We start from the raw sequence: 21,543 nt of genomic DNA on the forward strand, positions 1-21,543 counted from the left end.
TAGAAACGGGGACCCCCTCCCGTCCCGGGGCCCCAGCGTCTGCGCCCGCCCGGTGAGGGACTGAACTCTCCCGCGATTCTGGGAATTAGAGGCGACGGGAGCATCCTGGGCGTGTCGTGGGAACCCAACCGAGAGGCCCGGGTCGGGGGCGATGAAACAGCACCGCGCGAGGGTCTCATCCGGGGCCTGGCGGGGCGTGGGCCGCGCGGGGCGTCATGCACCAAGCTGAGGAGTCCGGGGGCTGCCGCCCAGGTTGGGAGGGCAGGTGGATGAAGACACCCGCGAGGCGGGCCTGGGCGCGGCGCGAAGGGCTGAGGGCGATGGCGCCCGCGCCTTACCGGAGATGGGAAGCGAGGTCCTGGGCACCGAGCGAGGGACGCGGCCGGACACCGGGCCGCTCAGCACTGCCAGCAGCAGCAGCGGTAAGGGCGAGGCCGGAGGCGGCCCGGGACCCGGGCGGGGCTGCGCGGTAGAGGCCAGCATCTTTAGCTCCGCCTGGCCGCCTGGTGGGGCTCGTTCCTGCCGCCTCGGCTCTGGGAAGCCGCGCCGCCGACCTCGGCCCCGCTCGGATCCCCTCGGCCCAGCTCGGCCGGCTCCTGCCGTGCGCAGCACAATCCAGTTCCGCCCCCTCAAGAAGGAACCAATGGTTGGACTTCTTTTCTCCACTTCCCAATTGGAATTGAGTAGAGGCGGGACTGAGGGAAGAGAAGCCTTTCCCTCGCCCCTCCTCCCCCAGTAGGGGAGGAGTTTGACAGGTGTAGGTGGGCGTTCTACCTCGGAAGTGTGAAGTGTCATTCCAGGGACCGCCCGCGAAGGGTTGCCTTCTGCCGCTACATTAGCGCAAATGCCTAGATCTATAGCAATAGGCAAAATATGTGGGTAAATGAGTTTACGCACCAAGTTTCTCAGAATTACCACATTTGCAACCATTTATTGAAGGCTCTCAAGCACAACCCGAAGTTACAAACTAGGCCCAAAACAAAAAACAAAAAACCAGTCCTTGCCCTTTAGGGAGTTCACAGTGTGATGGGGCTCCCAAGTAATTGCAACATCTAGTGATGTGTTTGCTTCAATAACATGCAATAAGTGCACAGAAGGAGTAAGTTTTCCATGAGGAAATCAGGTTTCACAGAAGAGATAACACTTGAATTGAGTCTTCAAGGATGAGAAAGCCTTTGAGGGTGAGAAAAGAAGACTGCCTGTCGACGTATCCACTTGGCAATCCTACAGACAAGAACACAGGTCCTGAACATAACTCACTATTTCCCCTACCCCAACCCTGGCTCCTTCCTCAACTGCTTAATCCTCTACCTTATGACCTCATGGTAATACTTGCTTTCTCCTCTTTTATCCTCCATTACCCATTTATCTAGTTTTCTCAAAAAAAAATGACAAATTCATCTCAGAATTTAGTAACTTAAAACAACAAGAATCTGGGGCATAGCAGGTTAAGCCACTGCCCTCAGTGCCAGCATCCCATATGGGTGCCAGTTCAAGTCCCAGCTGCTCCACTTCCGATCCAGCTCTCTGCTAATGTGCCTGGGAAAGCAGCAGAGGATGCCCCAAGTCCTTGGCCTCTGCACCCATGTGGGAGACCCAAATGAACTCCTAGCTCCTGGCTTCAGCTTGACCCAGCCCCAGCCATTGCAGCCATTTTGGGAGTGAACCAGCAAATGGAAGACCTTTCTCTCTCTCCCTCTCTCTCTGTATGTGAGTGTGTGTGTGTCTCTCTCTGTCTCCAAATAAATGAAATAAATCTTCTTTTAAAAAGAAAACAACAATAATCATTTGTTATTTCTCAGTTTCTCTGTGTCAGAAACTCATAAGCTAAGCTGATGGGCAGGCCCCCAGTCTCTCATGAAATTACAAACAAGATCTAAAATAGGTCTACAGTGATCCGAAGGCTTGTCCAAGACTAGAAGATCCACTTCCAGGGTCGGCACTGTGGCGTAGTGGGCTGAGCCTTTGCCTGTCATGCCGGGATCCCATGAGGGTGCCAGTTAGAGTCCTAGTTGCTCCCCTTTCAATCCAACTATCTGCTATGGCCTGGGGAGGCAGTGCAAGATGGCCCAGGTACTTGGGCCCCTGCACATGGGCCCCTGCACCTGTGAGGAAGACCCGGGAGAGGCTCCTGGCTCCTGGCTTCGGATTGGCCCAGCTCTGGCCGTTAGGGCCATTTGGGGAATGACCCAGCAGGTGGAAGACCTTTCTCTCTGTCTCTAATTCTACCTCTCAAGTAAACAAATTATTTAAATCTTAAAAAAATAAAATAAAAAAAGAAGATCCACTTCCAAGATGCTTACTTCCATGCCTGGTAAATTGTCGTTGGCTGTAAGTCTCAGTTGTTTTTCTCATGGACTTCTCCATGAGGGCTGCTTGAGTGGCCTCACAATGTGGGCAGCTTCCTTAGAACAAGTGATCCAAAAGAATGAGGCAAACACCTCAAAGTAACACAGAATCACTGCTGCCATATTCTGTTGACCACACATTCCTGGCCTGATGCTGCATAAAACAAGACTACATGAGGTGGAATATGAGGATTCCAATGGGCCATTGTGGAGGTAGGCTACCACACCTACCCTGACTTGATATTTCTGACTCATAAATAATTGAAATCCATTCTTTTCATTATCACCATAGTTCAGGACTTTATCATGGTTCACCTAGACAGTGCAATATTTTCATTTAAAAAGTACTAATTGGGGCGGGCATTGTAGTGTGGCAGGTTAAGCCTCCACCTGTGGCACCAGCAACCCATATGAGTGCCAGTTCATGTCCTGGCCGCTCCACTGCTGTTCCAGCTCCCAGCTAATGCTCCTGAAAGCAGCAGAGGATGGTCCAAGTGCCTGGGCCTCCACACCCATGTGGGAGAGAGACTTGGAAAAAGCTCCTGGCTCTGGCATCAGCCTGGCCCAGCTATGGCTGTTGCAACCATTTGGGAAACAAACCAGCAAATGGAAGCTCTCGCTCTCTCTCCCTGGCTCTCCTTCTCTCTCTCTTTAATGCACCTTTCAGATAAATAAAATAAATTTTTAAAACATGTTAATTGCCCTGATTTTGTCATTATACAATGTATACATGTATTAAAAAATCATGCTGTACCACACAAAAATGTACAAATACTGTCAATTAAAAATAAAACTTTTTTTTTTAGAAAGAAAGCTTGCTTCCAATCTCAAGAAATGTTAGTTCTAGTTTATTCATTCAATAGTTACTGAAGGCCTACCACATGCTAGACATTTTGCTAGGTACTAAAGGAAAGAAGATGATTAAGGTACCATCTTGAAATCAGACCTTTGAAATGGGTACCTAGAATCTCTCTGAAACCTTCTCTCTAACACCAACATTGTCACAATAGGACTCTCCTCCAAGTTTCTTCTTTTGGCACCAAATACGCCTTTCCTTGGCTGCTCCTCAGCAATCTAGTATAGGCCTTCGTGCTCTGAACATGATTTTTTTTCCCAAAATTATTTCTTCAAAACTTTTTAATAGCAACACATAATCAGAAGTTCATTTTAGGGACCACTGTTGCGGCACAGTGGATTAAGCTATTGCTTGTGACACCAGCATCCCATATGGGCACTGGTTCAAGTCCTGGCTGCTCCACTTCTAATCCAGTTCTCTGCTATGGCCTGGGAAAGCAGTGGAAGAAGGCCCAAGTCCTTGGGCCCCTGTATCCACATGGGAGACCCAGAAGAAGCTCCTGGCTCCTGGCTTCAGGTCAGCTCAGCTCTGGCTGTTGCAGTCATCTGGGGAGTGAACCAGAGGATGAAAAACCTCTCTCTCTCTCTCTCTCTCTCTCTCTCTCTGCCTCTGTTTTTCAAATAAATAATAGTTTTTTCTTAAAAAAGAAAAAAGAGCACATGGAAGATCTCTCTTGTGTCTCTGTCTCTCCCTAACTCTTTCAAATAAATAAGTCTTTAAAAAATTCAAAACAAAAAATTCATTTTACATTGCAACCTAATCACACTTAAGTATATATATTCATATTATATTGGTACAGTAAACTTTTCACAAAGTTATACTTACACTATGTATACCTTTATTTCAGGAGCCTGGCCTTTTGTACTGTATTTTATTCTATTCCATTTTTTCTAAATACCAGATACAGCCCATTAACCTGACTTTACTTCCCACTAGTGGATTAAATTCCCCACTTTAAAAAAATTATTGTTCTAGGTAGTCTTATGCATATTAATTTACTTAATATCCATTTCTTAAACCTACCTTTCCAGGCATATTTCTCTCTTCTGACACATACATCCAACTTCCTATTGCTTTCTTGTAGTCATTACAGTCTGTCACCTTCAGAGATTGATTCTTCAAGGAATTACATCATACTCCTCGTTGCCTGGCACAGTCCTCATATTTCAATAAATGCTACTCCAGATGAATGGAATAATGTATAGAAGGTATAAAAATAAATCTCTTGGCCAGCACCGCGGCTCAATAGGCTAATCCTCCACCTTGCGGCGCCGGCACACCGGGTTCTAGTCCCAGTCGGGGCGCCAGATTCTGTCCCGGTTGCCCCTCTTCCAGGCCAGCTCTCTGCTGTGGCCCGGGAGTGCAGTGGAGGATGGCCCAAGTCATTGGGCCCTGCACCTGCACGGGAGACCAGAAGCACCTGGCTCCTGGTGCGCTGGCAGCAGCGGCCATTGGAGAGTGAACCAATGGTAAAGGAAGACCTTTCTCTCTCTCTCTCTCTCTCTCTCTCTCTCACTGTCCACTCTGCCTATCTAAAAAAAAAAAAAAATCTCTTATAGCTAGAAGCAATAGGTGGTATAGTTTGAAGCTCAAGTTAGGCTAGCATTCAGTTTGAGTTTGAAGTAGATGGGTTTAGTTATAATGGACCTGGTAACCAAAAAGAAAACATAAGCAGTTTTTCAGCCAAATAATATGATGAAAATATTTTTACAAGTATAATTGTAAAGGATAATCAGTGTAAAGAATAATCTGGAAATTAGAGAAAGGAAGACTAATTTGGACTATGTGGGGGGAAAAAAGAGCAGTTGAAAAGTTACCCTCTCCGTTGGTACAAAGGAATTCTGTTGGACATCAGATTACAGTGTTTAAAAAGGAACATTTGGGACAGTTAGCCTACCAGTTAAGACACCTGCTCCTTATACCGCAATAGCTGGGTTTGATATTTGGCTCCAGATCCTGACTCCGGCTTCCTGCTAGCGCAGACCTTGGGCAGCAGTGTGATGATGGCTCCAAGTATCTGGGCTCCTGCTACCCACATGGGAAGCATAGATTGAACTCCTGGTTCTCAGCTTTTGCCCAGCCCGGCCATAGCCATTGTGGGTATTTGAGGAGTGAACCAGCAAAAGAGAACTCTGCGTGTCTCTAACTCTCAAATTTAAAACACCGTTTGGTTAAATAGCTCCATTTTTATCCTGAGGAGCAGTTGAAGGCAGCAAAATGGCTTAGTGGGACTAGCACACAGGCGACTTTTCCTACTGAAACATCTAAAGGGTCCTAAATCACTCATAGCAGCACTGCTCTAGTCCACCTGCAACCTGCAACTCCGCCAGCGCAGAAGGGGACAAAGAATAAATAAAGAGGGGAACGGAAGAAACAGCTTGTCCGGCTCTGGTGTGCCGCTCAATGTTATCTTTCCTCTCCTGTGGGCTAACTCAGATGAGAATTTCTATGCAGCCAGATAGACTTAAATACCCCGACCAAGCGGCTGATACGAATACGACGTTCTGATCCCCCTCTAGAGCTTGTCAAAGGGACTATGGGAATCAATTAACCTCAAGTAAATGAGAATGAGTAGAGGCGAACCAACCCTCTTGGAACGCAGGAGTTTTTAAAGAACTGGGAGTGGGCTAAACGCCAAGTTCTGCAACGGTAGGGATCATCGTGTACCCACTGCACCCCGACCCTAGCACAGGGCCTGGCACATAGTGCGCTAACCACAAACGTCTACTGAGTGAAAGGGCGGCAGGCTGAATGCGTGAATGAGTGATGCAGGAGAAAGTTAAGACCAAGAACACCACCATTCGGTAATGGTGAATGTCTTGTGAGGAGTGCAGGGTAGCTGAGGAAGGAGCGTCAGATTGAGTGCAAAATTTGCAACAGAGATGTGAGACTCTACTCAGGGGCTTACGCAGGACTGTTGGCAGGGCGTCTGCGGACTTGGGAGTCCCGGCGCTGAGGCGCAGCCCGACCTGAGCTCTGAGGCGGCCGTCAGCCCCGCGGCGCCAGCCGAGAGCAGCCCTGCCCCGCCGCGGAGGGCCTGAGGGGGGCGTCTTCGGCCGCGCCGGTGCTCGCCGAGAGCCAGGAGGACCAGGTAATGGGCTCTCTGCCCTCTCGGAGCTGGGCTCCTCCGCGTTTCCTCACGCCTCCGGGCGGGGAGGGAGCGCAGCCGGAGCGAGCGGCCGGCAGCGCCTCGCAGGCTGGGCGCGGGCCGAGCGAGCTTCCGACCTCCCCGGGCAGGTGACGGTGGCGCAGGTCGGGGCCCCGCGGGACAGACGCCCTGAGGCTCAAGCCCCGGACGCTTGGGTCGGGTCAGCCCTCCGCACACGTTCCTGAGAGCCAGGAGCTGGGCCGCCTCCCCCGTCGCACCCCGCGCCTGAGGGCGCCCTCGCAAACTCCGGGCACGGTGGGCGCGAGGCCGGGGCCCAAGAGACAGAGCGGGGCGGGGGGCGGGGGTGCCCAGTAAAATAATTTCATCTCCTTTGAAGTCAGAGGAAACCAGTGAACCCGGAAAGTTGAAGTAAATGTTTTAATTTTTTCTCATATAAGGAAAAAAAATGAAAATTTTAGAACCCACAAACGTGTATTAATTTATTATAATGTTTTTAATGCAAGGAGGGGCCCGCGAAGGCGAACTACGAAATGTTTAAGGGACTTGCCAGCGGCGGGACTCATTTATTGCAGGCCGAGGCACCCTCGGTCTGTAAGCGCTAGTCCTTGCTCCTCCTCCTTGTTAACGAGGACGCCTAATGGGGCCCGAATTTGCGCCTCGGGGACCCTGAGGGCCAGTAGGGAAAAGAACGTCCAACAGAGGGAGTCACAGCAAGAGCTTGTTTGGGGTGCGCTTGTCAGGGAATGGCCTGACCCCAGGGACGGAGAGTTGGACACAGGCCAAACTCGGGGGCCAGGGTAGGAGTTTGGATTTTGTTCCAGGTGTAATTGGAAGTCATTGGTCTTTGGTGGTTCAGGGCTGTTCCAGGTTTAACCAGTTTACAAGGGGCTACCGTTAAGCAGGGGGGTGAGTAAAAACGGAGAGTCAGTGCTAAAGCTGGTTCCTGTTTAAGTGGCAGACCCACACATGCGATGCATGAACTGACCAGGTGTGGGGAGCTAGGGAAGAGGGTGGCTGCTCACCGCTTTTAGAGGACAGTATTCCAGTTGACATTGGCTTGGGATTTGAAAATGCAAGCTAAAACTGTTCTGAGATCTTAACAATCAGTGGTGAAAATTGTAGTTGTTCTGTGACTCCTAAAAATTATTGCCAGAACACCAAGAGCTCTCTTATTAAGCTGGTTTTTAACTTTTTTTTTTTTTTTTTTGACAGGCAGTTAGACAGTGAGAGAGAGACAGAGAGAAAGGTCTTTTTTTTTTTTTTTATTTGTTTGTTTGCAAGAGTCACAGAGAGAAGTAGAGACAGAAAGAGAGGTCTTCCATCTGCTGGTTCACTCCCCAAATGACTGCAACAACTGGAGCTGTACCAATCTGAGATCTGAAGCCAGGAGCCAAGAGCTTATTTCTGGTCTCCCATGTAGATGCAGGGGCCCAAGGATTTAGGCTATCCTCTGTTTTCCCAGGCGCATTAGCAAGGAGCTGGATCAGAAGTGGACCAACCAGGAGTCGAACCAGCATTACACAGGGGATGCTGGCATTGCAGGCCAGGGCTTTAACTCACTGTGCCACAGCACTGGCTTTATTGTTTTAAGTATACAGGAAAATGTAAAACAGTAAGACTAATATGTATTTCTGCTACTGTATTTAAAACATTAGAAATACTGGCGTTTGAAGCGTTTTACTTCTAGAACTACGTTGTTGTTTTTTTTTTTTTTAAGATTTTATTTATTTCTTTGAGAGGTAGAATTAGAGAGAGAGGGAGAGACAGACCTTCCATCAGCTGGTTCACTCCCCAAATGGCCACAACAGATGGAACTGGGCCAGGATAAGCCAGCAGCCAGGAGTTCTTCTGGGTCTCCTATGTGGGTGCAGGGCCCAAGTATTTGGGCCATCTTCTGATGCTTTCCCAGGTGCATTAGCAGGGGAACTGAATCAGAAGTGCAGCAGCTGGAACTTGAACTGGCACCCATTTGGGATGCCAGCGCTGTAGGCAGTGTCTTAACCCCCTATGCCACAGTGTCGCCCACCAAGATATAACTTATGATAGAGCAAGCATATTTTCCATGCCTAGGAAATGTTATACTACTTTCCAAGTTTGGACCAGTTTCCAAAATTTTATGCTTTGTGCTTTCAATTTTGTGAACTATCTCCAAGAGCTTTTTTTTTTAAATAATAAAGTGTTTTTTGCAAATGACATTTTTTCTGGAACATCTTCATCCTTGTTGTCACAACTGTTTTTCTCATTTATGTTGTTTATGTTTGCCTTTACTGATTCCCTCTAATTGCATAGTAAGCATCTATCGAATGGTGGCAGTGTCAGCATGCTCAGTCAGCTGTTGCTTCTATGACTCCATTTATGTTCTACTCAGATTTTACTTTCCGCATTATCACTTTTTCTTTGCCTCACTTCCATTTTTGTTGGCCAATTCCCTCTTTGGATTATTGATTTTCTAGAAAAATGTCCTTTTTTGTCCTTTTTTTTTAAAGATTTATATGTTTATTTGAAAAGCAGAGTTACAGAGAGGCAGAGGTGGAGAGAGAGATCTTCCATCCTCTGGTTCACTCCCAAAATGGCTACAATAGCCAGAGCTGGACAGATCTGAAGCCAGGTGCCTGGAGCTTCTTCCGGGTCTTGCATGCAGGTGCAGGGGTCCAAGGACTTGGGCCATCTTCTACTGCTTTTGCAGGCCATAGCAGAGAGCTGAATAGGAAGTGGAGCCACCGGCACCCATATGGGATGCCAGCTCTGCAGGTGGCAACTTTACCCACTACACCACAGTGCCAGCCCCTCATTAGATCCTCTTCTGATCCTTTGCATGTTTGAGCACTTGTAATGATGTTCTCTTCTCGTTCCTCATGTTGATGCTTTATTCTCATGTATTCTCATTTCCTTATCTGAGTCCTAGATATAAGTGTAAATGAATAAATAAGGCAAAGGTGTAGGAGGCAGAGAAAACAGCATATGAAGTGAATGCTATACTGTATTTTGTGTCATTTCATGAAAATATTGAGGTGAAGAATAGTTTCCAGTGAGGCTGAAAATCAAGTCATGGAAGGTCTTGAAAAAAGATTAAGTTACATCCTCTAGGAGATGGGAATGAGTAAAGAAAATTAACAAAGGAGGAAATTTCATATTTTCATTTTTCAGGACTACTATATGCCAAACAAACATCGTACTAGGTGCTGATGAATAACATCAAGAAGACAGTTTCTCCTCCCTTACTAAGCTCACAATAAAATGTGAGAGACCTAGGTACAGCATAATAAATGCTAATAAAGCAGCAAAGTTTGTGAGAGCAGTAGCTTACTTCGAGACTGGAGTTTGATTCATTCCAGCATCTCTAAGCATTCTCAGGCCTGGATTATAGGTGCTCATGTAGATCCTGTGGGAGCTGTTAACACGGAATGGACTTGACAAGTTTGGTACCCCATCTGATTTCCCTCAACTTGTGTTCTTTGTTTCAACAGAGTGTGATATTCTTTCTATGAAAGCCAATGGTTTCTCTTTGCTTTGTGTAGAGCATATCCAAGGAGTGGCTGCAGTTCCACCTGTGGTCTGGCTGCCATGCAACATGGACGAGCTACTGGTAAAAGGCCCTCTGCTCCCACTCCCATGCAGATTTACGAGCCGCTTCCTCGACTTCTCGTTGTGCACATTGCTCTGCCGTCCTGGGCTGACATCTGTCCCACCCTCTGTGAGGCTCTGCAGAACTTTTTCTCTCTAGCCTGCAGCTTGATGGGCCCCAGCCGCATGTCCCTGTTCAGCTTATACATAGTACGAAATCAGCACGAGTGCATCCTCCCTTTTGTGGTGAGTGTGTCTATATCTCTTTATTTTATCCTGAAAGCAAACGTGAGATTTGTGGAGAGGAGCACAGTTCATCTTACCTACAGCAATAACTACACTTGTTCCCCACACCCAGTGGCCCACAGGTGACACCATGAGAGCACTACAAAAGAGAAACCCCAGAATTATTAATCTGCGAACTTACATAGGCTGTGCCTTGTCCACCTCCACCCTGAGAGAGGGAAAGAAACCTGGACATTTACAGTTCTTTGTAATATAACCACTAATTCCTTTCACCCTGTTTGAAATATAAACACATGAAGAAATAAGTTTCTAAATCTCTTTAGAGTTTTCTACCTGTTCAATTATAATTTTCTTTACTCAGAAAGCCCTAATAGGGACAGGCTTTGACACAGCTGTTAGAACACCACCTGGGATGCCCATATTCCATATTGGAGTGCCTAATTTAAAACCCCAGCTCTACTTCTAATTCTAGATTTTTGCTAATGTGCACCCTGGGAGGTAGGAGATCGTGGCTCAAAAACTTCAGTCACTACCTCCCATTGGGGGAGTAAACTGGCAGATGAATAAAATCTCATTTCTCTCTCTCCTCTCTCTCTCTCTGTCTTTCATATAAATAAAATTTTTAATGACAGCCTTAACTGTGCAAAATATTTCTTCCACATTCCACATATGACTCAGGTGAAACTCCCCATAAGGGTTTTTCTCTGTTTTTATTTATTTATTTAAAGTTTATTTATTTTCATTGATTTGAAAGACAGAGAAACAGACAGAGATCTTATATCTGCCAGCTCACTCCCCAAATTCCTGCAACAGCCAGGGCTGAGCCAAGCTGAAGCCAAGTGGCTGGAACTCCATCTGGGTCTCCTACATGGGTGGCAGGGACCCAAGTACTTGAGCCATCACCCACTGCCTCCCAGGATGGACATTAGCAGAAAGCTGGATCAGAAGTGGAGGTGGGACTTCCCTAGGGTTTTAGAAGATAATGGCTGGGCTGGGGCAACCTTTTTCCTTAAAATTCTGGTCTTTACTCTTACCTTATATAGAGTTCATAACCACAGGGATGAGAAAGACCTCCAGAGGTTCTATGCATCTCCTTTGAGGCAGCCTTGCTACTACGGTGTCATAGTAAATGGGTATAAACCCTGTTAAGATTTTCAAAGGGGGAACTTTCATAAATCTGTTGCTTAATTATAAATGTAATATATGACTACTCTTGAGACTCAAAAAGTGATACTCCAAGGTGTGGTGTTTTGGTTTGCTGAGTGCTTGGAACTAAAAGAGACCTGAGGTCTCAGAAATCTTCGCTCTCCCTTCCTACCCTCCTTTGGGCCACCCAAGCAAGTAATAAAAATCAGAATTCTTTCCCATAGAAGCTAGTCTTTCTCCCTCAAAGACAGTCATAGAACGTAGAAATTAATTACTATTCTGGGACCAGGGCTGTGGCGTAGCAGGTAAAGCCTCTGCCTGCAGTGCCGGCTGCTCCACTTCTGATCCAGCTCTCTGATATGGCCTGGAAAACAGTAGAAGATGGCCCAAGTACTTGGGCCCCTGCACCCACATGGGAGACCTGAAAGAAACTCCTGACTTTGAATCAGCCCAGCTCTGGTCGTTGTGGCCATTTGAGGAGTAAACCAATGGATGAAGACATCCCTGCCTCTGCTTCTGCCTCTTTGTAACACTGCCTTTCAAAAAAATTTAAAAAAAAAATAAAGAAATATTACTATTACTATAACTTTCCCCACCTTTTGTGCAAGAGCTAACCATAAAGAAATACTCTATATCCAGGAAGGAAAATGCTACACAGAGGGGCCAAAAGTCTGAAGAGTCTATTACTATTAGATCATAGCCCATTTAATCACATTTCCTTATAGCTTTCCATTCTTTCTGGAACCTAAGCATAACAACACAGTTTTCCCTACATCTTCAGGTCTTCTACTGCTTTCCTAGGCCATAGCAGAGAGCTGGATCAGAAGTGGAGCAGCTGGGTCTTGAACTGGAGCCCGTATGGGATGCCAGCTCTGTAGGCAGTGGCTTTACCTGCTATGTCATAGCACTGGCCCCAGTAAAGCATTTTTTAATACATAAAGGAGTATATTCTAAAATAATGATTAAAAGTGTAGTATAGCAAACACATAAATTAGTAACCTAGTGGTTTATTGTTATCAAGTGTTGTGTATTATGCATAATTACACTTGTGATACTTTATTGTGACTGGCAGCAGCATAGGTTTTTTTTATACCAGTATCACCACAAACACAAGTAGTACCTTGTGCTATAACATTACAATAGCTACTACATCTTTAGGTGATAGGAATTTTTCAGCTTCATTAAATCTTTTTTTTAAAGATTTATTTATTTGAAAGTCAGAGTTACACAGAAAGAGGAGAGACAGAGAGAGAGAGGTCTTCCATCCGATGGTTCATTCCCCAATTGGCCGCAACAGCCAGAGCTGTGCCGATCCAAAACCAGGAGCCAGGAGCTTCTCCTGGGTCTCCCATGCAGGTGCAGGGGCCCAACTTCTACTAATTTCCCAGGCCATAGCAGAGAGCTGGATTGGAAGTGGAGCAGACAGGTCTCGAACTGGTGCCCAAATGGGATGCCGGCACTTCAGGCCAGGACGTTACCCCACTGTGCCACAGCACCAGCCCCTCCGTTAAATCTTATGGGTACACCACCTTATATGCAGTCTATCATTGACCAAACTACTGTTATGCAGCACATGATTGTATATATATATTTGTTTACTGATATATACATTTGAAGTAGTTTTTTATTCATATGTTATCTTGTAGCTTATAACTTTTTAAATTGTTTCAGCTCTTACCTCCTTACTTACTGTATAAGTGAATCAAGTTGCCAGCAACAAACAGATGGCATACTCAAATTGAATAATTTTCAGAAAACTGTAGAAAGGGAATATTTACATAGGTGTAGACAGTGTTTAAGAAAAGCCAACAAATAATGGCACAGTAGCCATACCAGCCCCAGGGCTGAAGAGGAGAGAGCTGAGAGGGCTGCCTCACAGGGTCTGTGCATTTTTTAAAAATCATGCAATGATGCTCGTTAAAGCCCAGTAACAAAGACTTTGTTCAGGATCATCACAGACATGGGTTTGGGAGCCATGCAGTGGGGTTTTGCATTGGGGAAAAGAGATTGAGCTCAATGCTAAATGCAGGATTGGTAAGTGGGAATTTATAGCCAAGGAACAGGATGGGGATCAGAGGATGGAAAATTACCAAGAGGAAGCCTCAGGGTTAAGAGAGACTCGGGCTAAAGACAGGCCAGGATTATCAGATACCACCTGGCATGGCGGAGGACTTTGAATTTGGATATCCCGAGTTTTCAGATATCAAGGCTGACAAAGCATGGGAGTAATTTTTACCAAACTGAGCAGGATTCTTGCTGTAACTAAATTTTAAAATTATGTACACAGGTGGGCCTAGGACAAGGTTCAGAAACCAAAGTTTGGCCAATCAGAGAATCTTTGTAACTTTCAGAAAAGGGCCACAGCCATCCCATGGCAATATGATAAGATGGGAGCCAGGGGAGCAAATTCCCAAGCTCGCTCTCCTCCGTAGCTATTCCTCCGACTGCTGCTGCCGCTGAAAGCAGCAGTGTAAGGGAGCTCACTGTGTCAGTTCCTATCGATCACCTTCCTAGAGCACAAAACAGGGTAAGAGAAAAGTAGAGAATGCTGTGGAAGGTCAAGCAGAAGAGATTCAGCATAGGCTAAGCCCATGTTCCAAACAAGGATAAAGGATTGCTTTTCCCTCACAATGGCTATATCACACCACCTAGCCCTCCTCAGTACCTGTGGCTCTAGTTGAATCCCTTGATCCCTTAATCACCAAAACCACTGATTTGTCAGGATCTCAGCTGAGCTGCCAGGTATCATAGAAAAACAACAATCCAAACAGAAGGAGTTAAACCTTTAATCACTTACTGTAAGCAAGAGTCTAAATATGGCAAAGTGCCTGCTCCCCCATGGAACTGTCCACTGGTTGAGGGTCAAATGCGTTAGGGCAGACCTGGAGGTTGTCTTCTTATTGGTGGAACTCAGAACCAAGGGCTCTGATGGTTTTTATGGACACTGGAGTAGGGGGAGAGAGCAAGGAGGAAGGGGTAGAAGTGGAAATGTACTGAGTTAGAGTAGGGAAAACTGTCTTCAAGGCTCCCTCCCTTCTCTCCCTCCTGCCATAAAGAAGTCTTGGTGGGGTTGGTGCTGTGGCGCAGCGGGTTAATGCCCTGGCCTGAAGTGCCAGCATCCCATATGGGCGGCAGTTCAAGACCCAGCTGCTACACTTCCTGTCCAACTCTCTGCTGTGGCCTGGGAAAGCAGTGGAAAATGGCCCAAGTCCTTGGGCCCCTGCACCCATGTGGGAGACCGGAAAAAGCTCCTGGCTCCTGGCTTCAGATCGGCGCAGTTCTGTTATGACCAATTGGGGAGTGAAACATCGGATAGAAGTCAGTCTCTCTCTCTCTCTCTCTCTCTCTCTCTCTATTTCTGCATCTCCTCTCTCTGTGTAACTCTGACTTTCAAGTAAAATAAATAAATCTTTTTTTAAAAAAAAAAAAAAAAAGGAAGTCTTGGCAAAGCCTCTGAAGAGTACCTGGGCTGGGACTGGAAACAGTCCAGGAATATAATCAGCCAGGGGTCCGAGTCCTTGAGGCAACTCCCCTCGGAGACTGCAGTGCTCTGGCCGTGCACCAAGTCTGGTGTGGGGAAGGCAGCAAACTGAAGCTTTTGTTGTTGGTCAGCCCTGAAAAAATCACATAGGATTTTAATCAGAAGTCAGATACCTCACTGGCAACTCAGGAAAAATTGCAAGCCAAAATTTCCTTCTAACAAGTTCAACTCTAGTTAAAAACTCAAGAAAATTGCTTGACTAAATGTTATTATCTTATGTACTCATGTAGAACAGTGCAGTCTTTATTAAGGAAATACATGACCTTAAGTCCATTGTCTGTGATCTATATAAATATCCAACATTTTCTATCTGTAGAGACAGCACAAAATATAAATAAATGGAGAAAGGTAACATGTGGGAACTCGCACCCAAGATGAACACCTCAATATATCTCCCCATATTTAATTTTTGAATATAATCAAATAATTCTGAACATTTTTAAGGAATCATGACAGGATTCATAATTAAAATATTAGAATTCCTTTTATATCCATGGTGTCCTTAATATAAATAATTCCCACCAAAGTGATTCATTTCCCCTCAAAGCAGTGTTTCAGAAGAATGCCCTTACTGTGAAGATCTTCCCAATTCTTTAACTTATTCATGATAATAAAGAAGTTTTTGAATTATATATTGTCTCCAATGAGATATTAGGACCCAGAGTGCTCTAATTTAGCTGTAACACTTATTTCCTCACCCTTAATAGCTGACATTCAAATGAAATTACTTCAAGATGACAGATAATAGAGATATTAAACAACAAAAAGTGAAAAGTAAACTTCAAGAAAGATAACATAATAAACTGTAATTGAGTGATGCAGAAAGGGGAGGGTAGGAGCAAAACAAGGAAATACATGATTTTGTCATTTTTCATAGTGCTGAGTTACTAGATACTGCTAAGAATATCTTAAAGAAATTATATAAACAGAATTATAAACACTAAAACTGAAAGGCAAGACTTCCTAATTATGACAAGAAAAACAAATATAGAAAAAAAGAAAAATATGTAATATATATTATTTCCTGATAGAGCAAAAATTTAAAGGTGAAAAATGAAACTACACAAGTTCTAGAACAGATTGTATCAGGCTGGGTCCAATCAGGATACAAACTACACAATGTTCTAAACAAGGGAAGTTTATATTAGGAATTTGAAAATAATTTAACATACTGAACTGTGGTAATGGATTAATTGTAAGATATAAGGGAATTTATATGATATCCTCAAGCTAAGGGGGAGATTCCAAGGAAGAACAAGCTGTGGTATTAAAAAAGTACCTTAAGGTGCTGCCACAGAATTTGGCAGGGCCAAGTCCATGGGCAACAACAAATCGCTGTCAACACAGAGGTAAAATAATGAGAAATTTATTTTCAATTAAAGAGAAAGAAATAGTTAAGATTAGAGTATCACCAATCAAAGGAAAGATGCCAACGCCTGAAGTATCACGGCTGAGGACTCCCCCAGCAGCTTCTTCAGGGTCCCAGTTGGGAGGTCCCAGGCAGAGCATCCTCTTCACAGATGAGATTCCAAAGTCTCCTTCCCAAGGTTCCTTAAAAATTATTCTGGGCAAATGTGTCATTCACCCAAAAGTCCTTGTGTGACTAGGTAGGATGTCCATCCTCCCAGGAACTGGCTAGGGACCTTGGGGAACACACATCCATCCGTGTTCCATAGCTCAAAATCAAGCTTGTTTTTCTCTGTAGGTGAGTCAAACCCACAAGAAGAACAAGCACCTGTGGCTCTAGGCTTTTGAGCTTACGGCACAAACAAGGATGTGGAATATCTTTAATATTAACCTGTCACAAGCCTGAAAGGTGGATCTCCTTTCCAAGGCTAGGACTCAGATCTGATCAGAGAAGATACAGTTGTAGTCCACTGCATGGCAGACACAGTCACTGGTTTGAAGTTGGTCTATAGTTCCTGGAAAGCAGGAAGCAGCCCCCCATGATGAGTGAGCTAAGCTGGTGGGTGGGTGCACAGGCAGAAATAATAGAGAAGCAGAGAAGCATTGCAGGCAGGCTGCCTCGAACGTGCATTCTCCATGTTGGAAGGAAGGCTGTAGGAGACAAACCTCTGAAGTGGAGCGACAGGTGAACAGAGGGGGTTGGCCATCGATATGGGCAGAAGACTTGATCTTTGGTGTCTTGCATGTTGAAAAGGCTGCAAGAAGGTGACTAGTAGGCCAGACTATGACTGTGAAGTTGCCAAGAGACTGAGTGCTGGACACATGGGTGGGACACCATTAGACATCCCTACAGCCCACAGCTGACCCATAGTACAGCTGCTGGCAACAGAAGAGCCTCTATCTCCTGCAGTGTCCCTCCATTGTACTTTACTGAGAAAGCTTAACATTGTGCTCGCTGGAAAAGAGAAATACTTTTTAAAAATCCCATCCATTATCACAGAGCTTGTATTGTAGAGGGAATAAATTGAGCATTAGTGCAGGGGCAGGCGCTGTGGCACATTGAGTTAATGCCCTGGCCTGAAGTGTCAGCATCCTATATGGGTGCCGGTTCAAGTCCCGGCTGCTCCTCTTCTGATCCAGCTCTCTGCTATGGCCAAGGAAAGCAGTGGAGGATGGCCCAAGTCCTTGGGCCCCTGCACTCACATGGGAGACCCAGAAGAAGCTCCTGGCTTTGGATCGGCGAAGTTCCAGCCATTGTGGCCAATTGGAGAGTGAACGATCAGATGGAAGACCTCTCTCTCTCCCCCGCCACCTTCCTCCCTCCCTCCCTTCCTCCCTTCCTCCCTCTCCTCTCTCTGTGTAACTCTGACTTTCAAACAAACAAATAAATCTTTAAAAAAAGAAAATCAGGACGGCGCCGCGGCTCACTAGGCTAATCCTCTGCCTTGCGGCACCGGCACACCAGGTTCTAGTCCCACTCAGGGCGCCAGATTCTGTCCCGGTTGCCCCTCTTCCAGGCCAGCTCTCTGCTGTGGCCAGGGAGTGCAGTGGAGGATGGCCCAAGTGCTTGGGCCCTGTACCCCATGGGAGACCTGGAGAAGCACCTGGCTCCTGGCTTCGGATTAGCGCAGTGCGCCGGCTGCAGCGTGCTGGCCGCGGCGGCCATTGGAGGGTGAACCAACGGCAAAGGAAGACCTTTCTCTTTCTCTCTCTCTCTCTCTCACTCACTGTCCACTCTGCCTGTCAAAAAATAAATAAATAAATAAAATAAAATCAGTGCAGAGACCATGGGGGAAAAATAATATCAGAGTAGGAAAGGCTTTTCTAAATATAGCCAAAAGTCTAAAAATATCAATAGTCAGCTATATAAAAATAGAAAATGTATACTTGACAGAAAGCACTGTGTAAAATCTAAAGACAAATGACAGTAAAAGGAAACATACCATTTCTCACCACATAAGGTTAATTTTCTTTAAGAGAGAGACAAAGCTCCCACCATTGATTCACTTCCAAAATGCCCACTTTGGCTAGGAGTGGAGAACTTGATCCAGGTCTTCATGAGGGGTGGCAGGGACACAACTACTTGGGCCATCACCTCCTACCTCCAAGGGTGCGTTTTAGCAGGATGCTGGAATCAGAAGTGGAGCCAGGACTCCAACTCAGGCAGGCACTCTAATATGGGTTATAGGCATCACAAGTGGGGTCTTTAGTTTTAAAGGTTTGTTTATTTGAGAGGCAGAAAAGTCTTTCATCCACTGATTCCTTCCTCTCTTATACGGAAAGATTTTAGTGCAGTGCCTGGAACATAGTAGGGATTGAGAAGATACTGGTCAAATAAACAGATTTCCCAGAAGGGAAGGGACTCCTGAGGAGTTCTTAGGCTGCCGATTAATCTGAAACCTGGGTCACTAAAGATTTGTTTCTTTGGTTCATCTTTCTCTGCAGCAGGTGAAAGGGAACTTTGCTAGGCTGCAGGCCTGCATCTCAGAGCTCCGCATGCTACAAAGAGAAGGTTGTTTCAGACCACAAGACGCATCTCTGCAGCTGGCAGTGCAGGATGGGCTCCAGCAGTTCAAACAACACAGCAGACATTTGACGAAAAGTGCAGCTCTGACCTGCACTTCCCTGGAGGTGAGAGTTGACTGTTAGGACTCTAAGCCATCTTCCCATCCAGCCCATCGAGGTTTTACACTGTTTATCATCCTTACATAGGTCTGTTTCACACACATGGAATGTAATTTTCAAGGTTAGACTTTCAGCCCCCTGCAGAGAAAGGACATGTTTCTCATTTCCCTATAACTTGTATAATTCCTAAAATAGAGATGGGGGCCAACATTGTGGTGCAGTGGGTTAAGCCACCACCTGTGACACCAGCATCCCGTATCAGAGCAACAGTTCTGAGTCCCAAGTCCCAGCTGCTCCACTTCCAATCCACCTGCCTGCTAATGCACCTAGGAAAGCAGCAAAAGATGGCCCAAGTTCTTGGGCCCCTGCCACCTATGTGGGTGACAAGGATGGAGTTCCAGGCTCCTGGTTTAAGAGTGGCCCAGCCTCAGCCATTGAGGCCATTTGGGGAGTGAACCAGCTTGGAAGATCTCTCTCTCTCTCTGTTCCTCCCTCCCTCAATACCATTCTGGATGTTCCTTTGGGTGCGTGAGTGAATATGAATTAAAATGCTTTCAGTCTCTAGTAACCTTAGTCATGAAACAAATGAATTAGGGCTGGTGTTGTGGTATAGTGGGTAAAGCTGCCACCTGTGATGCTGCCATCCCATATGGCTGCTGGTTTAATACCTGGCTGCTCCACTTCCAACCCAGCTCCTTGCTAATGCACCTGGGAAAGCAGTAGAAGATGGCTCAAGTGCTTGGGTCCCTGCACCCATATCAGAGATCTGGAAGAAGCTCCTGGATTCTGGCTTCAGCCTGGACCAGCCCTGGCTGTTGCAGCCATTTGGGGAGTAATTCAGCAGATGAAAGATTCTCTCTCTCTCTCTCTCTCTCTCTCTCTCTTTCTCTCTTTTTCCTTCTAACTCTTTCAAATAAATAAATCTTAAAAATGAGTTTAAAAAGATCGTATGGAACTTCCCAGTTTCACATGAAAGGATCTTGGAAGTTGCCACTACATCCTAACAATGAGTAAAGAGTGGAACAAACTGAAAAATCAACAACTCTTTTTTTTTTTTCTTTTTGGACAGGCAGAGTTAGAGAGAGAGAGACAGAGAGAAAGGTCTTCCTTCTGTTGGTTCACCCCCCAAATGGCCGCTACGGACAGCGTGCTGCTCCAATCCAAAGCCAGGAACCAGGTGCTGCTTCCTGGTCTCCCATGCAGGTGCAGGGCCCAAGCACTTGGGCCATCCTCCACTGCACTCCCGGGCCACAGCAGAGAGCTGGATTGGAAGAGGAGTAAGCGGGGCAGAACCGGCGCCCTGACCGGGACTAGAACCCGGAGTACCGGCACCACAGGTGGAGGATTGGCCTAGTGAGCCGCAGTACCTGCCTCTTTTTAGATTCCTAAGAGAAGTGAGATCAGGACAAGTGACTGCCTCCAAAGTTGGAGACAGGCAGACACAGAAAATCACAACATACTGAAGCAGAAACCTCCACAGGAACTAGTGCTGAACTGTAATGAATGAAAGCTGCAGGCTTGATGTAGACATGTCTGAGAGCTGAAACTCCAAGGTACCCAGTCCTGGGGCCCACATACTTCCGTGGGTTTACCTGAGGGAGTTCAACCAGGTCCTCACAGTAAATATCAGGGGGGATTCCCTCATACTTCTTAGGGGGGAGAGGAAGGGAGCCATTTTGAAATATGCCAGAGTATTCTGTTTTTAACAAGTTTGAGCGACCAGCACTGTGGCTTGGTGGGTAAAGCCACCGCCTGCAATGCCAGCATCCCATATGGGTGCCGGTTCAAGTCCCAGCTGCTCTACTTCCGATCCAGCTCTCTGCCATGGCCTGGGAAAGTAGTGGAAGATGGCCCAAGTCCTCCATGCACGAGAGACCATGTGGAAATAAGAAGCTCCTGGTTCCTGGCTTTGGATCAGCCCAGCTCCGGCCATTGCAGCCATCTGGGGAGTGAATCAGTAGATAGACAACCTCTCTCTCTTTCTCTCTCTCTCTCCCTCTCTCTCTGCCTCTGCCTCTATCTATAACTCTGCCTTTCAAATAAATAAATCTTTAAAAAAAAAGTTTGATTCAGAAAAAATTAGTTCGATGGAGCCTAACCTTTTGAATTTATATAAGACCCTAGCTGAGGTGGGCGTTGTGCTGCAGCAAGTTAAATGACCCACATCCCATATCAGGGTGCCTGATTTAGGTTTCAGCTTCTCTGGGCTTCCCATCCAGCCTTCCTGCTGATATGCCTGAGAGACAGAAGTTGATGGCCCAAGTACCTGGGATCCTGCCACCCAAGTTCAAGACCCAGATGGAGTTCCTGGCTCCTGGCTTTGGCCTGGCCTATCTTTAGCTTATGCAGGCACTTGGGGAGTAAACCAGCAGATAGAAGATTCTCTCTCTCTCTCTTTCGCTTGCTCGCTCTCTCTGGTTCTTTCGCTCTTCCTCTTTGTCTCTGTCTCTCTCTGTTATTCTGCCTTTCAAATAAATAAATATATCTTTTTTTTAAGAGCCTAACTTCTCTGAGCAAAGGGAAATACCCAGTTGTAGCTCACAAGATCCATCCTTTCCCACCCAAGCAGTTAGGGGCACGTGGGAGGGAACCTGAGGGACACTTGTGAAATTCAGACCAGAGGCTGAATTTAGAGTTCACTAAAAGACTGAGACCTGATCATAGGACCATGGAATGCTTCCCTTTCCCCACACCTCACTAC

The 21,543-nt window shown here is 46.1% G+C and overlaps 2 protein-coding genes across 9 annotated transcripts in view; one reads left to right on the plus strand and one right to left on the minus strand.

The window, feature by feature from the left end:
* Positions 1–607, minus strand: part of SEMA4F (ssemaphorin 4F) — a 33,766-nt gene extending 33,159 nt beyond the window's left edge. For 3 of the 5 annotated variants that reach the window (XM_070069693.1, XM_070069692.1, XM_070069690.1), the window contains exon 1: positions 339–607. In XM_070069693.1, coding sequence (XP_069925794.1) covers positions 339–483 — 145 coding nt within the window. In that variant the 5' untranslated portion in view covers positions 484–607. The remainder of the gene's footprint in view (positions 1–338) is intronic. The other 2 variants (XM_070069694.1, XM_070069691.1) reach the window with 1 other exon arrangement.
* A 5,320-nt stretch (positions 608–5,927) lies between these two features.
* M1AP (meiosis 1 associated protein) overlaps positions 5,928–21,543 on the plus strand; it is an 82,922-nt gene continuing 67,306 nt past the window's right edge. The window contains exons 1-3 of one of the 4 annotated variants that reach the window (XM_051836897.2): positions 5,928–6,295; positions 9,832–10,123; positions 18,663–18,848. In XM_051836897.2, coding sequence (XP_051692857.2) covers positions 9,878–10,123; positions 18,663–18,848 — 432 coding nt within the window. In that variant the 5' untranslated portion in view covers positions 5,928–6,295; positions 9,832–9,877. The remainder of the gene's footprint in view (positions 6,296–9,831; positions 10,124–18,662; positions 18,849–21,543) is intronic. The other 3 variants (XM_051836895.2, XM_051836894.2, XM_070068864.1) reach the window with 3 other exon arrangements.

This window comes from Oryctolagus cuniculus, chromosome 2, assembly GCF_964237555.1.
Source record: "Oryctolagus cuniculus chromosome 2, mOryCun1.1, whole genome shotgun sequence".
Classification (NCBI taxonomy): Eukaryota; Metazoa; Chordata; class Mammalia; order Lagomorpha; family Leporidae; genus Oryctolagus; species Oryctolagus cuniculus.